Source organism: Oryctolagus cuniculus, chromosome X (genome assembly GCF_051225735.1).
Source record: "Oryctolagus cuniculus isolate XC-2025 breed Fujian yellow rabbit chromosome X, ASM5122573v1, whole genome shotgun sequence".
NCBI classification, from domain to species: Eukaryota; Metazoa; Chordata; class Mammalia; order Lagomorpha; family Leporidae; genus Oryctolagus; species Oryctolagus cuniculus.
In genome coordinates, this window is record NC_142888.1 from 18,370,098 (window position 1) to 18,390,555 (window position 20,458).

The 20,458-nt window shown below is 35.2% G+C and overlaps 1 protein-coding gene across 14 annotated transcripts in view; it reads right to left on the reverse strand.

Annotated features, from left to right (window-relative positions):
* Window positions 1–20,458, reverse strand: part of DMD (dystrophin) — a 2,249,390-nt gene that overhangs the window by 1,096,309 nt on the left and 1,132,623 nt on the right. The window contains exon 45 of one of the 14 annotated variants that reach the window (XM_089324362.1): window positions 11,481–11,651. The exons of the other annotated variants lie outside the window; for them this stretch is intronic. Coding sequence (XP_089180488.1) covers window positions 11,595–11,651 — 57 coding nt within the window. The 3' untranslated portion in view covers window positions 11,481–11,594. Of the gene's footprint in view, window positions 1–11,480; window positions 11,652–20,458 lie in introns of those variants that run through there. 14 annotated transcript variants of the gene reach the window in all.

Below are 20,458 nucleotides of genomic sequence, written 5' to 3' on the forward strand. Positions count from 1 at the left end.
TCTGAAAATCTTAATTTTTGTCAGTTTTGTTTTTTGTTGGTGTTAAAGATTTGTAACTGACTCTCTAGGGGTCTCTAAGAGAACATCTCAAGATGTTCATGGACCCAGATGTAAAGACTAGAGTTTTCTGAGTTTCTGAAGAACAAAACTTGTAAATAGAGAGGGCTGGCTCTAGAATAACACTTGAAATTTAGAGTTAGCTTCTGGTCTGCCTTATTTCTTACATTTTAGGATTTCTTTGTGTTTTCTTCAGTCTCACCTTCTGCCCCCTCTCTCTTGTAGGGAGAATAAGACTCCAATAATCACAGATTCTTGAAATTCAATAGGACATATAAGGTCATCCTTACTAATGACCTAACTGATTCATAAATTCCTTTTTACAACTCCCATATTCCATCTTCCCATAACCTTGCCTGTGCTCAGTGCCTTATTCAAGTTACCAATTCTTTCTTCTGAAAGTTCTGACCAGTGGAAGTCTCTATTGAGTCAAATGCCTGTCTCTCCTGTAGCTTCAATCCAGAGGAACTGGATTTTTTTTAATCTTTTGGTGTTATTCAGACTAATGTTTTATTCTTAACTGCAAGGCAGATGTGTGGTACAATGGATTAAACCACTGCCTGGGACATCGGCATCCTATATCTGATGACCATTTGAGTCCCAGCTATTCCATTTTCACTCCAGCTCCCTGCTAATGCACCTCAGAAGGCAGCAGAAGATTGCTGTGTTTTGGCCTCTGCCACCAATGTGGGAGACCCAGATGGAGTTACTAGCTCCTAACTTTGGTTCATCCAGAACTGGCTGTTACAGCCATTTGGGGAGTGAACTAGCAGATTGAAAAATCTTTTGTGCTCTCTCTCCTTCTCTCTGCTGTTCTGTCTTTCAAATAAATAAATAAAAGATAAAAAAGTGAGGCTGGTGCCATGGCACAGTAGGTTAATCCTCCACCTGTGGCACCAGCATCCCAAATGGGCACTGGTTCAGGTCCCGGCTGCTCCTCTTCTGATCCTGCTCTCTGCTATGGCCTGGGAAAGCAGTAGAAGATGGCCCAAGTCCTTGGGCTCCTGCACTTGTACGGGAGACCAGGAAGAAGATCCTGGTTCCTGGCTTCAGATCAGCGCAGCTACGGCCCAACTAGGGAGTGAACCAGTAGATGAAAAACCTCTCTCTCTCTGCCTCTCCTTCTCTCTCTGTGTAACTCTTTCAAATAAATAAACAAATCTTCAAAAAAATTCAATGAAAATGCATATTATGGAAAACTTATGCATGGATTTCAAAATGCCTTTGCATCAAAATGAACTTGTCTTTTAATTCCAATTTTCCATGAACTTTCTGAAGTTTTCTCATATAGGAAAAAGTGCAAGACTCTTCCTTCTTGAAGCTTACAATATGATAGGTCAGAAAAGCACTGATTAAAACATTGTCAATCAAGTGATTTTATAAATCTGTAAGCATTACCTAAGAATGTAAGAGCATATAGTAAGGGGCCCTGACATTAAATGTATTATTTCACATAATCCTAACAATGCCTCAAGTAACCATTTTCCATTTAAGATCAGAAAGCAAAAGCAAAGAGGTGTCCTTAACAAGGATGCAGGGTCCAGACTCAAGGAGAACCTCCAGCTCTCTCTCTCTAGAAGTAGGTATTATCGTCAAGGCTCATAGCAAGGCCTGCATAGTGCTAACAGGGTGCCTTACGATAGCATGCTTCCTATCACACACCAGACATGAGTCAGCCATGATGATGCAGAAATGAATGAAGATGAATCTAGTTATGCGGAAAAGGAGCAATGGCTCTTTAAATCAGCAATATCAAAGATAAAAGAAAGGATAAGCACATCTTTCAGAATTGTCAAAATAGATACAGGCCATAGAGGATATACACAGAAGCACAAATCACACCAGAATGCATTTCCATCCATGTGGAATTACCACAGCACTCAATTTGAGTAAATCCTACTTATATCTAAGAGATACCTACCTACTTCTGAACATATGAAATGTCCTCTACGGTGACTCTCCATTAAAAACATAAAAGGATTATGGTGATATATATAGCAGGTATTGCTATATTTCTCTTACTTTTGTTGTCAAGAGGCCTTTAGACTCTGGATATGTGTTAAATGGTATGAGTATCTCAGAACATTTACTAGTATATGTGGGCTATAATGGCTTTGATTATGGACACATTTTCTCTTTTTCCTATTAATTAACTACCTTCCAAAACATATACTTCATGCTGTTCTGGGAATGGACTAAATTTTAGCCATTAATTTAAGTCCAAAAAAGTAAAATTGCTGTTACTGTTAATTCTTACTTAGCCTTCCTGATTAAACACACACGTGCACACACACACACACACACACACTGAAATAAGCACCTAATTCACTAAATTCAAACCATAATTTTGAACACTGAAAAAACCGGCAAACATAATTTCATGAATGTCTTCTGTATATATTTTCCTAAATCATGTTTTTTCTAATACATTCCTTATATTTTGTGCATTCATTTAAAAATAAAATCTCTCTGGCTTGACCTCTGCCTGTGGTGGTGCTTTCAGTATTTCATCTTTGCTGTTCCTCTGTTAACAAGTCCTCAATATATCAATCCCAACTTCCAGAAGACAAATAACCATTCTACATATTTTTCTGTTTCAAAAAGAAAAGAAGAAAGGAGTGAGACCACAGGTTTTAGAGAGTGCCTACTGTGTGGTGCTCAAGTACAATAGGACCTTGGCTTTCATTTTGACATTCCATCATATCCTAGTCTATGATACGGCTTATAATCCAAAATCTGTGGGTAGGATTTAGGGAGGTTTCTGGATCCCAGGAATTAAATTTTAAAATGCAAATACCTCTGCACTGTAAGCCAAATTTTATTTCCACTCTACAGTTGAAGATACTGCAATCCAGTCTCCATCCAGGAGGCAGCTGCACTTAACTCCATAAAAAGAAAGGGAAGAATGCTCTAGACCGGGGTGGAAAATGTCTGCCCACCGGCCATATAAGGCCCATAAAATCATTTGGTCTGGCCCTGCCAAGGCAACTGCAGGCAGGACTTGAATTTCGATAACTCTATAGCAGGCTAATTTTTAAGTTGATAATTTTGTATGGCCTATGAATTGCATTACAAACATCCCAATGGCCACAGGAAAAAAATATTCTCCACACCTTTGAATCAAGACCAAAGGCAAGGGCATGTGAAAAGACCATGCAGATGTTGCAGAAAGTGAATAAATTGTAGTATGACTCTAATATATAGATGGGGAAATTGTGGCTTCAGAAGAGAATGGCAAAGATAGAAATAAAGGGTATCCAGCACATAATGTAATTCAGTAAATTTTATGCCATGATAAAAAGTTTAGAGTTCATTCTAATTGCAAAAGAAGAAGTCCATGAGGGATTTAACTGGATTTAACCATGGAAATGCTTTCATTTGTCTAACATTTGAGAATACTGGTCTTCTTGCTTTTTAGGATTGAATAGGAAGAAACCAATAACAACACTAAGAGGTTGTGGTCTGATGCAAGAAGAGTGAAGAAGTAACCTGGTCTAAATTGGTGGTGATGTAGAGTAAGAAAAGGCAAATTCAAAATAGAGTTTGGACACACAAATTACACTGCATTGCTTGTCTATAGGTTAGATACAAGAGAGAAATGATAGAATCATGTGAACAATTATTGCTTAACAACCCAGTAGATGATAATAAGGTGCTGATGTAGAATATATGTGACTAGGCCAGAGGCAAAATTTTAAGTGAAATGTCAAAGCTGCATGTGTGTCATATGGCAATGATGTGTGCCATATACATAGGTAGACATACAGATCTGGAGTTGAAAGAAATCTGGGTTGGAGAGATATACTCATTATTTATCAAATTAAGGATGATGTTTAAGGCCATAAAAACCGAAGATGTCACCTAAGAGACAATATCTCCAGAATCCATAATAGGTTTCAAATTGTAATATACACATCTTCAAGGCATGCAGCATAATTCATTAAGTTATGAAAGAACAATGTTAATATTTTTGTTTTCCTGTTTATTTTTGATTTATATTTTCCCATTTTTCTATACTTATGTAAATATATACATAAAAATTAATAAGAAAATGTTCATTTCTGAGACAAAATATGCTTACAAGTTTTGTTTTGATAGGAAAACCTGATTGATCAAGGGGAGGAAGAGGAGCTAGCACAAGCAACAAGAAGCAGCATCAGTAAGATAGAACAGGAGGAACTACTGTCTGAAAAAGAAAGGTTGTGAATGCTCCATTGTCCACTCTGCTTGTATAGTTGTGGAAAATGTGAACCCACAGTTAGTCTTGCGTAGGTCCTGCTCCAAATGCCAGACTCGATGGACATGGATTGTGAAGCATCAGTAAGACTCCCCATAAGGCTATGTATCACTAACATTCCCAAAGGTGTCGTTCATTATTCTCTATTTCTCCATTTCTCCATTCAAGTTCTCTGCTAGCTTAAGATCAGGATATTTATTATGAATATTTGCCTATGTTCTTATATTTTCACATTTATGTTTGAAAGTATGCCATGAAATCATTAGGTTACTTGTCAGATCCAATCAGTAATTTGGGTGGAAATACAGAAGAAATGGCATTAATATATCTAACATAAAGAAAAACATCTTTAGTCATATTGATCAGAAACATTCAGATTGTGTGTGCTAAAACTAGGAACCTAGCATGTTCCAGAAGAAAGGAAATCCGAGGATACCTACTGCAGTTATCCATCTTGCTTGAGTATGGGTTGCACAGTGACTCCCACCCCACCAATCTGTCAAAGCAAAATCTCAGAATCTGACCTGATACGGATCAGGGTCTCTGCAGATCATATAAGTGCTAGAGGATTAGGGTGATCCCTAATTTAGTGACTTGTGTCCTTGTAAGAAGAGAAATCAGACACACAGCAATAAACACACCGGGAGAATCCATGTAAGGAGGGAGACAGAGACTAGAATGATGAGTCCATAAACCAATGAACTTAATGGATTGTCAGCAATCATCAGAAGCTAGGAAGAGGCAAGGAAAACCTCTTCTAGAGCTTTCAGAGAGGGCAACACCTTTATCAAACTCTGCGCCTCTCAAATGAGAAACACTGAATTTCTGTTATCTTCTAGCTACTCAGTTTTTGATACAGCATATTTAGGGGACTAACTCATAGAGATGTTTCCCCTGTGGTAATGTGACTTTTACAGGAGAGCAAACTTAGATGGGAAAAATATCACGTCTTTATTTTCACCAAACTTTACCTGAAAACAATGAACAAACCACAGTAATAGTAGCTGCAGCTGTGGCTTTTACTAATAGAAACAGATAATTTCATATCAGATAACAGCTGCAGATTTTCTGAAATATTATTTAGCTCATTACTAACTTCAATTTGTAGTACCTATTATTCCTGTGGCTGGAGCTCATTGTTTACTGTATTCACAAAGAATCATATGTACAAGGGCACTTCAACAAGTTCATGGAAAACTGAATTTAAAGATGTTTATTTTAACACAAAAATTTTTGAAATCCATGCATAGATTTTTCATAAGTTTTCCATGATCTTTTTGATGCCCTCTCATGTAGCTGGATGTTTTTAAAAATTTATTTTTAATTTTATCTTTTTATTAAAGGAATTTATGAATACATTAGTTTCTCAGGGTCACAGCAAGTGCATGATAATTACTACAATTCTCATGTTAATCTGATGTTAATACAAAGAAGTATAGCCATATTTTAAAGGTAAAATTTATTTTTACGATAGTATTTAATTAGTGTTCTTTGTAATCCTAAGTATCAGTATTCTGTGTTTATAATCATTATCCTGATGTGCTTATGCACTTTGCTACACAGCTAAAAGGATAGATTGCATACAAAGTAAAGAATCCCTACTCTAAATCCATTTCTCATAGACTTCTATTGGGATAATCCTAATCCATTTTCCTTTTTAAAATGTTTTATTAATATAAAGAGAACAGATTTCCTAAGTACAGTTCCAAGAAGACAACCACACTTCCCTCACCCTACTGCTCCCTCTCAATTCCCCTCTCTTCATCAGTTTTTGCAAAGACATAATTTTAATCTATTCTATATTCATAAGCTTAATTCACTACTAATCATAATATTCAACAAGTAGGAAGACCGCAGTTCCACAGTAGTATAAACAAGAGCTAAAAACAACAATCACACCACAAAACGTCAATTTCATTCTTTTACATCTTTTGTACTCTATATTAACTGCAATATGTCAGAGAAAATGTCTGATATTTGTCTATTTTTCCGGGGAAACTCTTCAGTACTTCTCATAACTCCACAGGGCAGACATGGCCTTTACAGGACTACCTGCTAGTGGTGAGGACCTAGTAAAAGCAGGTACGTATATTCCCAACACCGCATTTATTCCCAACTTTCATCTTGCTTCTGTCTTTGCATTCCAGGCTGTCACTAGTAACTTTCCAGTTGATCGTACCCACCACATTTTTACCCTCAAGTTAGCCCAAACAAGTTTCTTCCACAAGGGAAAAACAAAACAAAACAAAAAACTACCTAATCAGGCATGTATAAAGAACTTGCTTATACCCTGGCACTGACCTAGCACATATTAGCAGCTCTATAAATCTTTGATGAACTAAACTGATAGGAGGACTTAGATTCCTTGTAACTGTAGCATCACATAAATACATAGATATTCCTTCTGAGTATAAAATTGAATTTTAGATTATTGCTAAGGAAACTAACTGGCATTTATGATAACCATGCAGCCCATGTATCAAACAGAACCTTGAGCCCTGAATTTTGCATTGGAAAAGATGGAACACATAAACATTTATGTTTCTATCTGTTTATAGTCTTCCTGACCTAAACTTAAAATCCTATATACTTGTAAATGGTTGCTTTATATTTTTTTCATTGGGATTGTAATAAGCCAGTAGAATGTTTTGTGGGAACAAATACTACTTTTAAATGCATGCTTTCATATTACTTCCAGGATTATACATCTGTATAAATTATATATTAAAGTACTAAGCCTTATTCCTCCATTTCATGTAACCAAGCTAATAATATTCTTTTTATATCTACAAATCCAACATCCCCAAAGTGTTTTATAATGACATGGAGGGATTACAATTTATAAAGAGTTAAATTTCAGAGGCAACTTCCCATTTATCACCATAGTAGTAAGAAAATAATATAATCAACTGATATACTTTTTGAAGGGCAAAGATTTCTCTTCTTCTGACAGCCATGCCTTTTTTGTGTGTTTAGAATCACAAAAATCTTTTCATGTAAGCTTTTCATATAGTCTCTGGAAGTGTCCAATTGTCATAATTTTCATACAAATGAGATCCTATTTATATTTATTTTTTAGATTTATTTCTACTTATTTTAATAAGCAAAATGTGCATATTTGTCATAAACAGGTTTTGTTGAAATACGTGTACACTGTGAAATAGCTAAGTCCAGCAAATTAACATGTACATTATCTCACATACTTACCATTTTTTGTTTTTGTGGAAAGAATACTTATTTCAATAAGAGGAAACATTGTTATTAACTATAGTCACATATTATATAAAACATCTCTTTAACTTATTTCTCTTATCTAACTGACATTTTATATTTTTTGACCAATATAGTGACTTCACATTATCTGGGGAAAAAAGGCTTATTTGATTTTAACCGTATCAAGACTTTTAATGATACCATGTACTTAGAGAGTGCAACTATGTTTAAGGTTTTTTTTTAACAAAGAGTATTGAACATTTGAGATCTATAATTTGATTAACACCTTTGATCTTTTCCAGTGGAATAGAAAATGGATGGTAAATATTCAGGACATTTCAACTATATTTCAAAGATCCATAAAGAAAACAACTTAGAAGGGGAAATAGTTAAAAAGTTAAGAATGATTTTCTTTATTATTCATTTTACGTGTAGCAAAGTAATGGTAGTGTTCTACAATTCAGAGAAAAGCAAATCTATCTGACTTACTGTTTACTACTAATCAGAGTTCATTCATTTTACAACTTTAGAAAGTAAATGGCAACATGTAAAAAGCTTGGTATGATGCAAGTGACTTTTACCCAATGCAGAATATAACCCTCAAAGACTGAAGGGCATTAAACTTCTTTATGTATTATTTAACAATCCTATTCCAGAAAACTGTTTTTAAAAATTGATTTATTATGGGGTGGGCAGTTGGCCTCGTGGTTAGTGTGCCTGCACCCTCCACTGGAGTGTCTGGGTTTCACACCTGCCTCTGCCTCCTGACTCCAGCTTCCTACTAACGCAGACTTCAGGAGACAAACAATGACGGCCCAAGTGATGGAGTTCCTCTCCTGGGGACGTGGACTGAATTTCTGGCTCTGACTTTGGTCCCAGGCCTGAGGCCACTGGAGACATTTGGGGAGTTAACAGCCAGATGGAAGTTCTTTCTCTGTCTCTCTGTTTCTCAAAGAAAATCAACAAAATGTTTAAGCATTGATTAATTATGAAAGCTTTAATTCCTTGTATCCTCTTCTGAACCAGTTTTTTCTTCCTACTGGTTCTCTCATTACAGAATGAAATAAAATCTGCCAGGTATTCACTATGATTGATGTGAATATTAATTTCTTAACAAAATTTCACCTTGACAACAGGTGGAAGGATTATGGATTTCCTTCTTTATACTTTTTTCTATTATCCAAAATTTTCCCAGTTTTGGCCTATAATACATTTATAAACTGAAAAAAAAATTAACTGAGAAAACACATAGCTTATGTTGCTTTATACATGTAATCTTAAATATACAAAAAGAGTAAATGACTAACGACAAAACAGTATTACAACAGTATTACAACCACTAGTATTTGCTTTTTCTATTCTGTCAGTAGTAATGTAATGTATAATAAAGACCAAAATAAACTTCAGAAATATGAAACACACACACACACACATATAATATACTTATTTTAGTGTGATAAGATAGGTAAGTCAGGACAGTGAGAGTTAGGCTCATTATACAGTATTCTTATCCCATAAATGTAAAAATCTTAAATATTGGCTAAAATTAAATAACTTCCATGGTCAAGATAGAGACTATAATTTGGACAATGATTCCTTTTGAGAACCTTTTTCTTCAGGTACCAGCAAGAAGGATATCGATAATTAGTAGTTCAGCTAGGGGTTAAACCACCAATTTCAACTTGGGTAAACTACAGGAAATCTTTCATATTCACTTAAGCCTTGACCGTGGTGAATAGAGCCTGTGGCCAACTCTAATTGTTTGCTTATTTTCCCCTTTGGAATGAATCATTTTCATTGAGTCTTGTAGGGTGCCACAAGCAAAAATGAGGACATGCAGTCTAACAACACACAGTTGCAAGCTACTAAATATTGCTTATCCTGCACATTTTATTCCTCTGCAAACTTTTTGGAAGGGAGAGAAGTGCTATTAGTGGCCGCTAGAGTTCCTACCTAAGACATATCTCTTTTCACTTAGTCCACAAATTATAATGTTACCCTCGATCTTGAATTTCTTCCTCTTTTTCGAATGCAAAGGCCTGGAGCAGAGATAAGGCTGTCTACACTGTTTCTAAGTCAGAACACTGACTGTGAACTCCGCAGTTTTAGAATGAGAGAAGGGAAAGATGCCTAGGGAAGAGGTGGTGCTTTTTCCATGAGTCTTCATAATGCATATTATTTGCTTATTCCCCTACAAAATATTTCAAGTTTCCTGATTATAACAAACACTTGAGACCTTAGTAAACTGGACTCCCCACAGCAGCATTAATAGGATGCAATCTACACAATAAATACAACTTCAACTGTCAATTCTGAAAGTAAATAAATTAATTTGAATAACTATGCATAATACTTATGAGTCTTAAAATTTTAAAATCAAAAATTTTAAAACTAAACAAATTTTTAGAAAGTAATTTCAGATTTTCTAGTAGCTTTGAAAAGCATAAATAAACAGAGTCCAGTATTGTGGTTTCACAGTGTGGCGGGAAAACCTAAGGCCTGAGATGTGGGCATCCCAAATGGGTACAAGTTTGAATCCCAGCTGCTCCACTTTCTATCTAGCTCCCCACTAATATGCCTAGGAAAGCAGTGGAACATGGTCCAAGTGCTTGGGCTCCTGCCACCCATGTGAGAGACACAGAAGCAGCTCTTGGCTCCTAGCTTCGGCCGGGCCCATCCCTGGCTATTGTGGCCATTTGGGGAGTGAACCAGGATGGAAAATCTCTCTCTCCCTCTTTCTGTAATTCTGCCTTTCAAATAAAAAATATTTTTTTAAAAAAAGAACACATCAATTTAATTTTCAGAATATGTTTAAAGGCAGAGTTAACAGAGGAGAAGGAGAAACAGAGAGGGAGATCTTGCACTAGTTGGTTCACTCCCCAAATGGCCCCAAGGTTGTGGGCTGGGCCAGGCAGAAACCAAGCACTTGAAATTCCATTTGGGTTTCCCAAGTGGGTAGCAGGGGCCCAAGCACTTGGAACATCTTCTGCTGCCTTCCCAGGAACATTAGTAGGGAGGTGGATAGGAAGAGGAGCAAGCAGAATTCCAACAGTTGTTCTCATATGTAATGCCAGCATTGCAGGCAGTGGTTTAACCTGGTAAGCCACAGTGCTGACTCCCAGAGTAAGAATTTAAGTAAAGAACTTTATGAAAATCTCAGTATCTCCTGAGTAAATTATTCATTATACAAACACAAATATTATTTAGAGAAAGTGCTAGAGGAAACTTTTTAAGAGATTTCTTCATTTATTTATTTGAAAGGGAGGCAGTAGAGGGAAGAGAAAGAGATTGATCTTTCATCTGCTGTGTAACTCCTTAAATGGCTGCCAATCCAGGAGCCTGGAACCCCATCCAATTCTCCCCCTAGGTGGCAGGGCCCCAAATTTGGTCCATCATATGATGTTTTCCTAGGCACATAAGCAAGGAGCTGGATGGGAAGTGAAGCATCATGCTCTTGATGGTTTCTGATTGTTACTTGACAGTCAAGGATAGTATAGGGAAAGCCATTCACTTTTCTATCTCATTAGGAGTTGTGTTCAATAAAAGGTTTAGATTTCCAAGTTCCCATTAGCCAAAATATACAAATTCCAACAGACTGCTAAATTATCATTGAAGTTTTGGCAGTTTTAGCTTCCAATGTAACATCTTTCTCACAGAGGAATTTTTATTTCAAAAGAGGAAATGTAAGACAGGGCTCTCACTGTAAGTATCCCTTTATTTACTTTTGACAGATCTATGAAAACCCACACTTGTTTTACTTCACTGCTGCATCTCTACTGCCTAGAATATTACATGACACACAGTAGGCCTACAAATATGCATTGAATTTCTATACATTGAGAGAGCTGCTTGTTGAAATTCACCTCAATGAGAGTCCATGCTAATAGCCATGCTGCAGCATTCCCTCCTTTGGCAACAAGGGCTTACTATCTGATTTAGGACAGGTGCGGAAGGATATGCAAATCAGCATTAATTTTCTCAGTTTTTTTTAATTGGAAAGATTCTTGAGTACATGATGATCATGGTAAGTCCATCTTAATCATACGGGCTATTTTATATTTTCAATCAGAAAACATATACAATATTGTCAGATGGATGCCGAGGCAGAAGTAGACCATTTAAAATTTGTTGACATGTGGAATGTCTGGAAAGAAAACAGGTATAAGAGGATCATAAAATCTGTCAAATATATTCCTCTAATAATGACTTGAAACTGCACTTTTTCAAGTATGCTAAGTTGCAGTTTTTCTTAAAAGGTCTAAACAAAATTATAATGTAAAAACTTAGAAGGTATATAACCAACCATAAGTATCAGAAATAAGCTTATCTTCAAAAGTGCAAAGCTTGTCCCCACCCTCTTCTGCATAAACACATTCAGTGGCTCTGTTGTTAATAGACTACAACACAGGCAGATCTGTGTATCATGTAAAGTCCTTCACAAGGTGCTCCCCACCTACCTCTCTGGCCCACGCTATTGCTCTCTACCTGGCGATTTGATTTCTTAGCTACTGCTACTTAATGTTGTTTTCCATTCACCTAACAACCTACATTCATGAGGCCACCTAGAATTTGAACATGCTGTTTTTATGGTCAAGGGCATTCTTTCCCTCACTGTGAAACCACATGCCTATCGTAATGATTCCTTGGCTATCCAACACCAAGTTCATTGTCTCCCTCTTCATTCCTGTAGGACTTGGTAAATACAGTCACTACAGAATTTTAGAAGTATTATGGTCTACCATAATTTTGAGGTTCATATATCTATCTCTGTGTGCACTGGACTGAATTCTTTCAGTATTGAAAAGTAACTGATTCCTCAGCCTCTTACATGGAGGTAGATATCTGCCTCCTTGACGGCTACAGGGTCACTACACAGGATGCATTGTTCATGTTGAAACTCCTGATCTGCAGCACTGTCCTGAAACTCAATAAAAATACATTGCATAAGCCACAGAATGCTGATATTCACAGAAATGTCAAGTTAAGGGAAAACAGTTTTGCTTTGGGGGAAACCACAACTCATGGTGGGTTTGTCCTGAGGGTACTCTGCAACAGAGGTAACTACTGAATCCTTGTCTGTGACCTTCAACGGCTTCTTCTCTGTGTGAATCAAGGGGCTTCTTAAACAGCATCAACACTTGCTACAGTCTGATGCCCATGCCCCTCACATGTAAGAGCTACTTGTTAAATTTTGCTCTCCTGCCAAAATCCTATCTTTATTTTAAATCAGGGAGAAGTAGATGAGGGGCCCTAAATCTTCTGTATCCTCAGCAACCTGCATCCTATAGCAATAAAGAATCCCCCAATGTATATATTAACAGGAGATTAATATGAGAATTATAATGCAATCAATTGTGCTTTATAAATTATGAAGTACCTGTTGTGTTATAACTACTGTTAACACCATCATTAACAACCCTAACATCATCTATAATAAAAATAACCCCTTTTAATACCATAATTTTAATACACTATAGGTCAAATTATAACTATAGTAATAACTACATTATATCTCATCATTACTGATAACATAATAAGATAGGTTTAATTAAGATTATGCCCATCACTAAATAACTTTTTAATGGAGGGAAGAAGTTTCATATTTATCACTTAATACACTTAATGCCTCTTACAAAGGCCTTATCTTATAGTGAGTGCACAGATTATTCATTTTGTTAATTTCCTAAATATTCATTAGGCAGAACTATGATTTATTTTTTTTCTTAACATTTCTAACTTCTTCCTGTTAGTCACTAAATCACATAGTGCATGGGTCCCAAGACTTTCATTTACTCACCTTATGATTTGGGGTAAGTCATTTAGCAATTCTGAGCTTTTGTAAGAGTTATAAGAATATCTGGTTTACCTGTGTTGCTGGGATTTTTTGAAAAATCACACGAAGTAACACTCAAGTAATTTTAAAATATCATTAAAAACAAGGCAATGTTATAAGACATATGAATAAAACAAATATTGTGTTGTATCTTTCTGTGCATGTAAAATTGATTTTAACCATCTTTCTAAACTATCCATTCCCTGAACTCATTTCTATTGAAACTAACTTCTTATACTCATAACTATTTTTGACACCTAATCAGAAAGACTCCATTGTGCTTACACATACACATACTCACACGACATACACAGACATGATTAAAAACAAAAATCTCTGAAACAATACTTTTCTATATGCAATGAAATCTGACAATTATTTTTCATTTTGTTTTAGTAAAAAAATTGATTTCAAAATCCATGATTTGGAAAATACAAGTTCATTAGATTAAAATAAAGTAAACTAAAGTGATAAATCTAAAAAAGGAGAAAAGTTGCCCTCAGCATTATTTCCCACTCTTTTGTCCCATGCATCCATAAACTGGACTAGAGTACTTTTCATCCTGTCTTTGTCATATCACAGTGTTCCTGGTATCATCAGTTTCCAAACTTTTCTGGATTTACACTTCTCTCACGTATTTCCCTATCAGCTCCTCTGGGGAGCTGGTTTCAAATCTTCTAGCCAGGTAGTTACTACTGTTGTTGTCATTTCTCCAACTCATTCTATGTTGTCCCTACCTGTATTATAGCCTTACAACTTATTTTAGTTATTTAAATGTCCATCTACCGAGAATATCATATATGTATTTTGATTAGCGAAATGTCTTTCACCCTTAATAAACCTTACATTCTCTGTGAGTACATTCAGATTGTGCCAAGTTCTGTATCCGAAGCACCTAGCAGAATCTGACATAGGGCAGCTCCACAGTAAAAGTGTGCTGAAGAAAGGTATCGACTTTAAAGGTCAAAAGAAATGTAGAGAAATGTCAGGGCTAAATGTTCAAGGTTACACTCAGTAGTGGTTCACAGGTTTTCTAAGATACAGGATATCTGGGGAGATCTATCCCCCTTGGGCTCAACCATTTGGTTAGCCTCCTAAACCCTGTGCCCTGTTGTAGTGGTGAGTATGAGTACTACGGTTTGAATGTTTAGCCTCTCCAAAACTCATATTGAAATTTGATTGCTAGAATAAAAGTACTAAAAGGCAGGGCCTTTAAGAAATGAGTGGACCATAAGTGTTTTACCCTCGTGAGTGAAACTAGTGCCATCACAAAAGCACATGTTGAGCTCCCTCTCATTCTCTCTTATATTCCACTAAGTGATTAAATGTTGACTCCAGGACTGTAAACCAACACATTTCTGTTTGTTATCGACTCTCCAGTTTCAGATTATTCTGTTATAGCAGCATAAAACAGGCTAAGACAGTCACCTACTCTTCTTTTCTGAACACTGTTGTAAGTTTATTTCAGAATTTCTGTTGTTAATGATATTCTGGGGAGACTAAAAAAGATTCGAACAGTTTAGTCTCCTTTTGTGGGTTATTCTGTAATGGCTGAATTGCTCTGAGTATTCTTCCAGGGACTGGCCTAGCTAGGAGGTTAGATTTGCAAACTCCTGTGAAATATGGATTGGATGAATTTGTTCTTCATAGCATCCTTCTTAACCCTCCATTAAACCATGCTGCACAGTTTATTGGTTTGTTTCTTAACAACTGTGTTGTTTTAAAGTTGTTTCAACAATCCATCCTTGGTATTTAAAGTACATATATTGTTCTGTAAGCACATAACAGCCATACATCATACAAAATAGCAAATCAGGACAAAATGTTTGAAAAATGTGTTATTTAAAATTAGCAGTAAAATGGGATTTTCAAATAAATTTATGTTAACTAGGATTTACAATACAATATAAGCCTGTACTATTAGTTGTAAAGACAGGATTTGGAGAACTATGCTGGCACATTAAATTTATTCATTTTCACAGCCTGCAGACATTTTAATGTCTGAGTAGCAATAAGAACAAATTACCTAAAAACTTTTAATAGGGTATAATAAATTAAGACTGAATGGTAATGCAAAAGTGGGTACAACAGGACAAAATTATGAATCCCATATAATGATCCAACAACACTTAAAGTGTGGAAACAACATTGGTATTCTGCGATATACAACCACAGTTGATCCTAATTGTTTCTCTCTTGTCAAATAGAAATTGCCCATCAATCTTAAAGTATTATAAACTGTTCATTACATGCAAATGGTTATGTTTTGCAGTTTTCCAAGGAGACTCAACTTTCTTTACAAAATGAGACAGGCTAGAAGAGTTTCTATGAAGTACTAGGTATCCTTTAGAATCCTTCATTTATAATTCACAGAAACTTCTTCTGCCAATAAGGAGATAATAGTAAGGAAATGGAAGGGCTCAGAGATTGAAGAAAAACACAAAGAATTGGGTAGGATACTGGTGGGGACGCATAGCAGTAGGAAACTGTTGGTAATGACAAGGCACTCCTATTAGAGTGGATGAACTCAATACTATCATTTATATCAAGACAATTAAAAGTGTCAAGAAAGAATATGATTGGCTAGGTTGAGGACCTGTGCTTAGGACCACTGGGATGGTGAAAGAAAGGCTTTTGCAGAACAACCTATTGTAACTCTTGGACAGAATATTCAATATTATTGACCTCCTAAGAGTGCTCAGGTATCAAAGAGGAACTGGCAGTACTATCAGTTAACAAACAGTTGCTCTATATTCTTCTATATTCTTCAAAATGAATAAGTCTACCAAACACTAATTTAAATGATCTTCAAAGAATAAATTGTAATCAATCCCTTTGTATTAATGCATGGAATGGAAAGTTGACATAAAAAGCTATTTTAATTTCTTCTTTTTGTTGTTACCGTGACTTTCTATTTATTTTATGAACATGGACTAAGCCCATTTTCTGTTGCATCAGGTGAAAAAAAAAGTTTATAAAGAGAGGGTTAAAAGGGTCCCTGTATTTTTTTGAAACTTTTTATTACTCTATCTCCTAAGGCAGGATTTAGGAAACTGTTTCTTTAAAGGGCTACCTAGTTAATATTTTGGAGTATATAGGCCAAGTGGGCTCTCTGGCAACTACTTAACTCTGCATTTGTGACAAAAAATGCAACCAGGGACAATATATAAATAGATACATGGTTTAGTTAGACTAAAATTATATTTATAAAAACAGTTAGCAAGATTTGGCTTTGTAAGCAAATTTCTTTAAAGAATTTTTATTCATAGTGTCAATCATATTAAGTGTAGTATAAAATGTATTAGAATTCATTTAATTGTAAGTACTCTGGGAGATGTCATAGGTGAGATATTTACTTATAATAATAACCAGCTCAATAGACTACATGAAGATCTAAATTCTAGGGCAGCATGTAAATCTGTTATTTAAGTTTCTTTGAAATATTCCTCAAAACGAGCTTACTAAAACAAAAGGCCCATCCCAGGACAAGGAAGGGATTGAAAGTGAAGGATGATAAAGTTATAAATTAACAGAAAGAAATAACAAACTCATAAAACTTCAGGAGAAAATGCCATCTTACAGATATGTATTCATATCAGATATATCTACTATTTTTCAGTTAGCTAAGTCCTTGAATCTTTTTACTCCTTTTGATCAGAAGGTCTTAATAAAAAAATCATTGCTAATTAAGGTCTGTCAATTATAGACTCTCTAAGGAAAGAGTTTTAGAAATGTTTACTATGACAGCAAACAATGGTGGTCTCTGGATTGTACCTATAATTTGGTCGTATTGTAGAAAGATTTATCATTATTATGACTAGATACTTATATTCAACTTGATGAATATTTCATACTGAACCAACTCATTTGTGATTAGGCCTCCTATACTATAATTTGTCAGTTTTATCATTGTTCAAAATTTATAATTTATGTTGAAAGATTTTCTCACTTTCATTATATGACTTGTCCATAGCTAGCTTTTCTTCATGCCGTCTTTCAGAATGTTTCTCTGTCCTGGTTCCCAAAGTCATGTTTTCCTGAGTGCCACAGCATTTCAGAAGCGTAATGGAAGAGCGTCAAGAAGGACTAGGGGACACAAATAAAAACACCGTATTCTATAGGCTAGGTCCAGGACTTTCTAGAATGTTCACAGGCTACTCAGTGCTGCTTTTTTTGTGTGTCCACAGGTTGAATTCAGGAGCCTATGAATTCATTAAGGAAAGGGTTCTTAATCAACTCTGTACACTAGTAACAAGCATTGTCTTCTTTGCACCCAGTAGACTCACATTGAATGCTCTGATATTTGAGATGGGCTCTTGTATTCAAGAAACACTGCAGTTGGTGAGAGAATGGAGCCATCATATTATTAAGCTGTCTGTACATGTGATAATTTCAAGTATCCTCTACATAGTAATAGAAGAGAGAAATTTTTCAATATGACATGGGATAAAAATGGCAAGAAGGATAAGATTACAGATAATTTGGCTAACGGACTAACATAAGAAAATCATAATTCATTTATGTACTAATTTACTCATCTAATGAATAGTATATGTTAAATTTGTAGAGACATTTTTCTATGTATGTTGGTAAGCAAGAAAAACATAGTCCTCAAAAATATGTATATAAACATTAAGCTTATATTTTATTAGATAACAATTCCTGTTTGTCATTGATTCTATATTGTTATGAGTAGTTTATGATTTTTCAATTTTGGATTTGCAATTAACATGCCTCACTTTTTTGTACACTTTTACTCTCTTGATAATTTCATTCCATAAAAACAGGAATCCCTGAGGGATGACACGTTTTTCATGCATTTTAAACAGTTCTTTACTGCTGTGGTTATTACAGTCAGTTATAGTTTTATTCTCTCTTCTTCCAATAACGTGTAACAATCTGTCATCTTCTTAAACATGTCATGCTGGACAACAGAACTCGAAGAGCAAGCCATTGCAATTATCCAATTATTTTAATATACTTATTTATGAAGAAGACATTTGATAGGCAATGATTTAGAGCTCCTCTCTGAGGTTCTGCACTGTGCCAAACTCCCAATAAATCTGTTATTTACTACTTCTGAAAAGATGCATAGGAGCCAAGAAGTTGTAGAGGAGTTTCCAAGCAGCAATAAAAGGGTAACAATATTTATGTAAGAATAAAGAGCCCAACTGTTTACTGTATTAAGAGACTGAATTCTTGTTCTTCTATCAGTCAATAACATTGAAAAACTCATATTAAAATATATTCCCATACTTATATATTGTTGTAACCCTAAAGTAAATGACTAGAGACAAATTCTCTTAGTAAATTTTCCCACTGATTCCTTTATGTTAATACATGTTCTCTAGTTATTGATAACCAGGATGATTTTGTGACCAGAAAATGAGATCTTATGAAATTTTATTACTGCTGGGGGAAATACAAAGGGCAGGCAATGATATGAATTATTCTCTACGTTAGGGGCCTAATGAAGGGCAACAGATGGCAGAAATATTTACTCAAGTGATTTTTCCATCAAAGTTTCTATCAGCATTTGAGTCTCAGCAGTACAACTGTTAAGAAGCTGTCAAACTCACCAAGCAGCTGGTAAAATCAGCACTGAAAACCTAACTATATAGAAAACATACTGTATCCAATTTGGTCTTTAACACCATATGCCTTTTTCCACATAGCCTTTGATTCAATCTGTATTAATATAAAGTTACTTATCTCCTACAGTCATTTGAGGGAGTAGATTACCAATTACATATTAAAGTGCATCCTAGTAAATACACAAATCTCACTCTCTCTACTAGATACTGTGAGTGACCTATGCACATCCATTCTGTTCTCCTCATTTCTACACAAGCCATTGGCTTTTCAATGACAGCAACTGCCACATGAGGATTTTCTGGGCTGTAAATTCAGAAAGCAGGATGAGAAGTATGAGAAATCCTGGGCATTTCCATTAAGAGGAAGAGAGCCTTTTTCCTGCATTCACTTGTCTCAAAGTATTGAACAGGAGTCATCCCAACTCCATTGTGCTCTTTGAATCTAAACTCATCAGAGTTTGGTCCTTTACAAAGTACTTTAGAATTTTCTTCAATCACTAATAGCCAAGGTAATGCAGAGCTGAAGAAAAGCTAAACTTGTATTTGACTTCTGTCAAACACAATACATTTGTATTCTCCTTTCTTTGCCTTTTCTAACTCCAAAGCACCAGTTCTCCCTTTTTTCTCCCTTTTGTTGCCAATTGAAAGATCACAGTAAGATTCTCATGCTGTAACTTCACTGTTTATATGTAATTTTCCATTCTTCATGCACATTTCAACTGGAGAAAAGAAACAGTACATTTAGTACATTTTTCTTGACTACAGAAAATGATTTTAACCTCAAAGGGTTGGTTTTTTTTTTTTGGCATTTTATAGTAGGACCCTATTAGAATTCAAACATGACATTTAATTCATGTTGACTTAAGTATTCTCAATCACAATGAATTTAGATTTATTCCTAAGTCACAAAGCAAGCAGATTTTTATTTAATTTATTTAGAGCAACATATTTAAATATATTACACACCTACTCTATAATAACTCTATAATACAAGTTATGGAGTAGTAAAACACAGTAACATTGCAAGATAAAGCAGAGAATCAGTTAACATTTTTTTTGCCTAAAAACAGCAGTTAATTCATGTCAAAATAATACATTGCTGTTTTACTCTGTTTGCTTAACATTTATACCTTGGCTATATTTTATCTGAACAATTACACTACTGTTTACTTCTTAAGGCTGATTTCAAATGGAATTTCTTAAGATGACAAGGTCTCATGCTTGTTCATGGCAACATTCTTGAGGAATGTTAATTTAATTTTTACTATAGTTTGCAAAGCAGCAAAATATTCCATAAAACAAACAGGCTTATTTCCATTAATAGGAAGAGTATTCAGCTCTATTAAAAACATAATCTAATGGTGATTTTTAATGGTTTCTACTGGCAACAGCAGGGATTCTCAAATCTGTTCCATAACAGCCTATATTTTAAAATACTTCCTTTTGATCTAAAAGAACATGATAGACTTAAATGTTAGGGCACTTTATGATCTCTACTACTTTCATTCAGTATACTTGATGGTG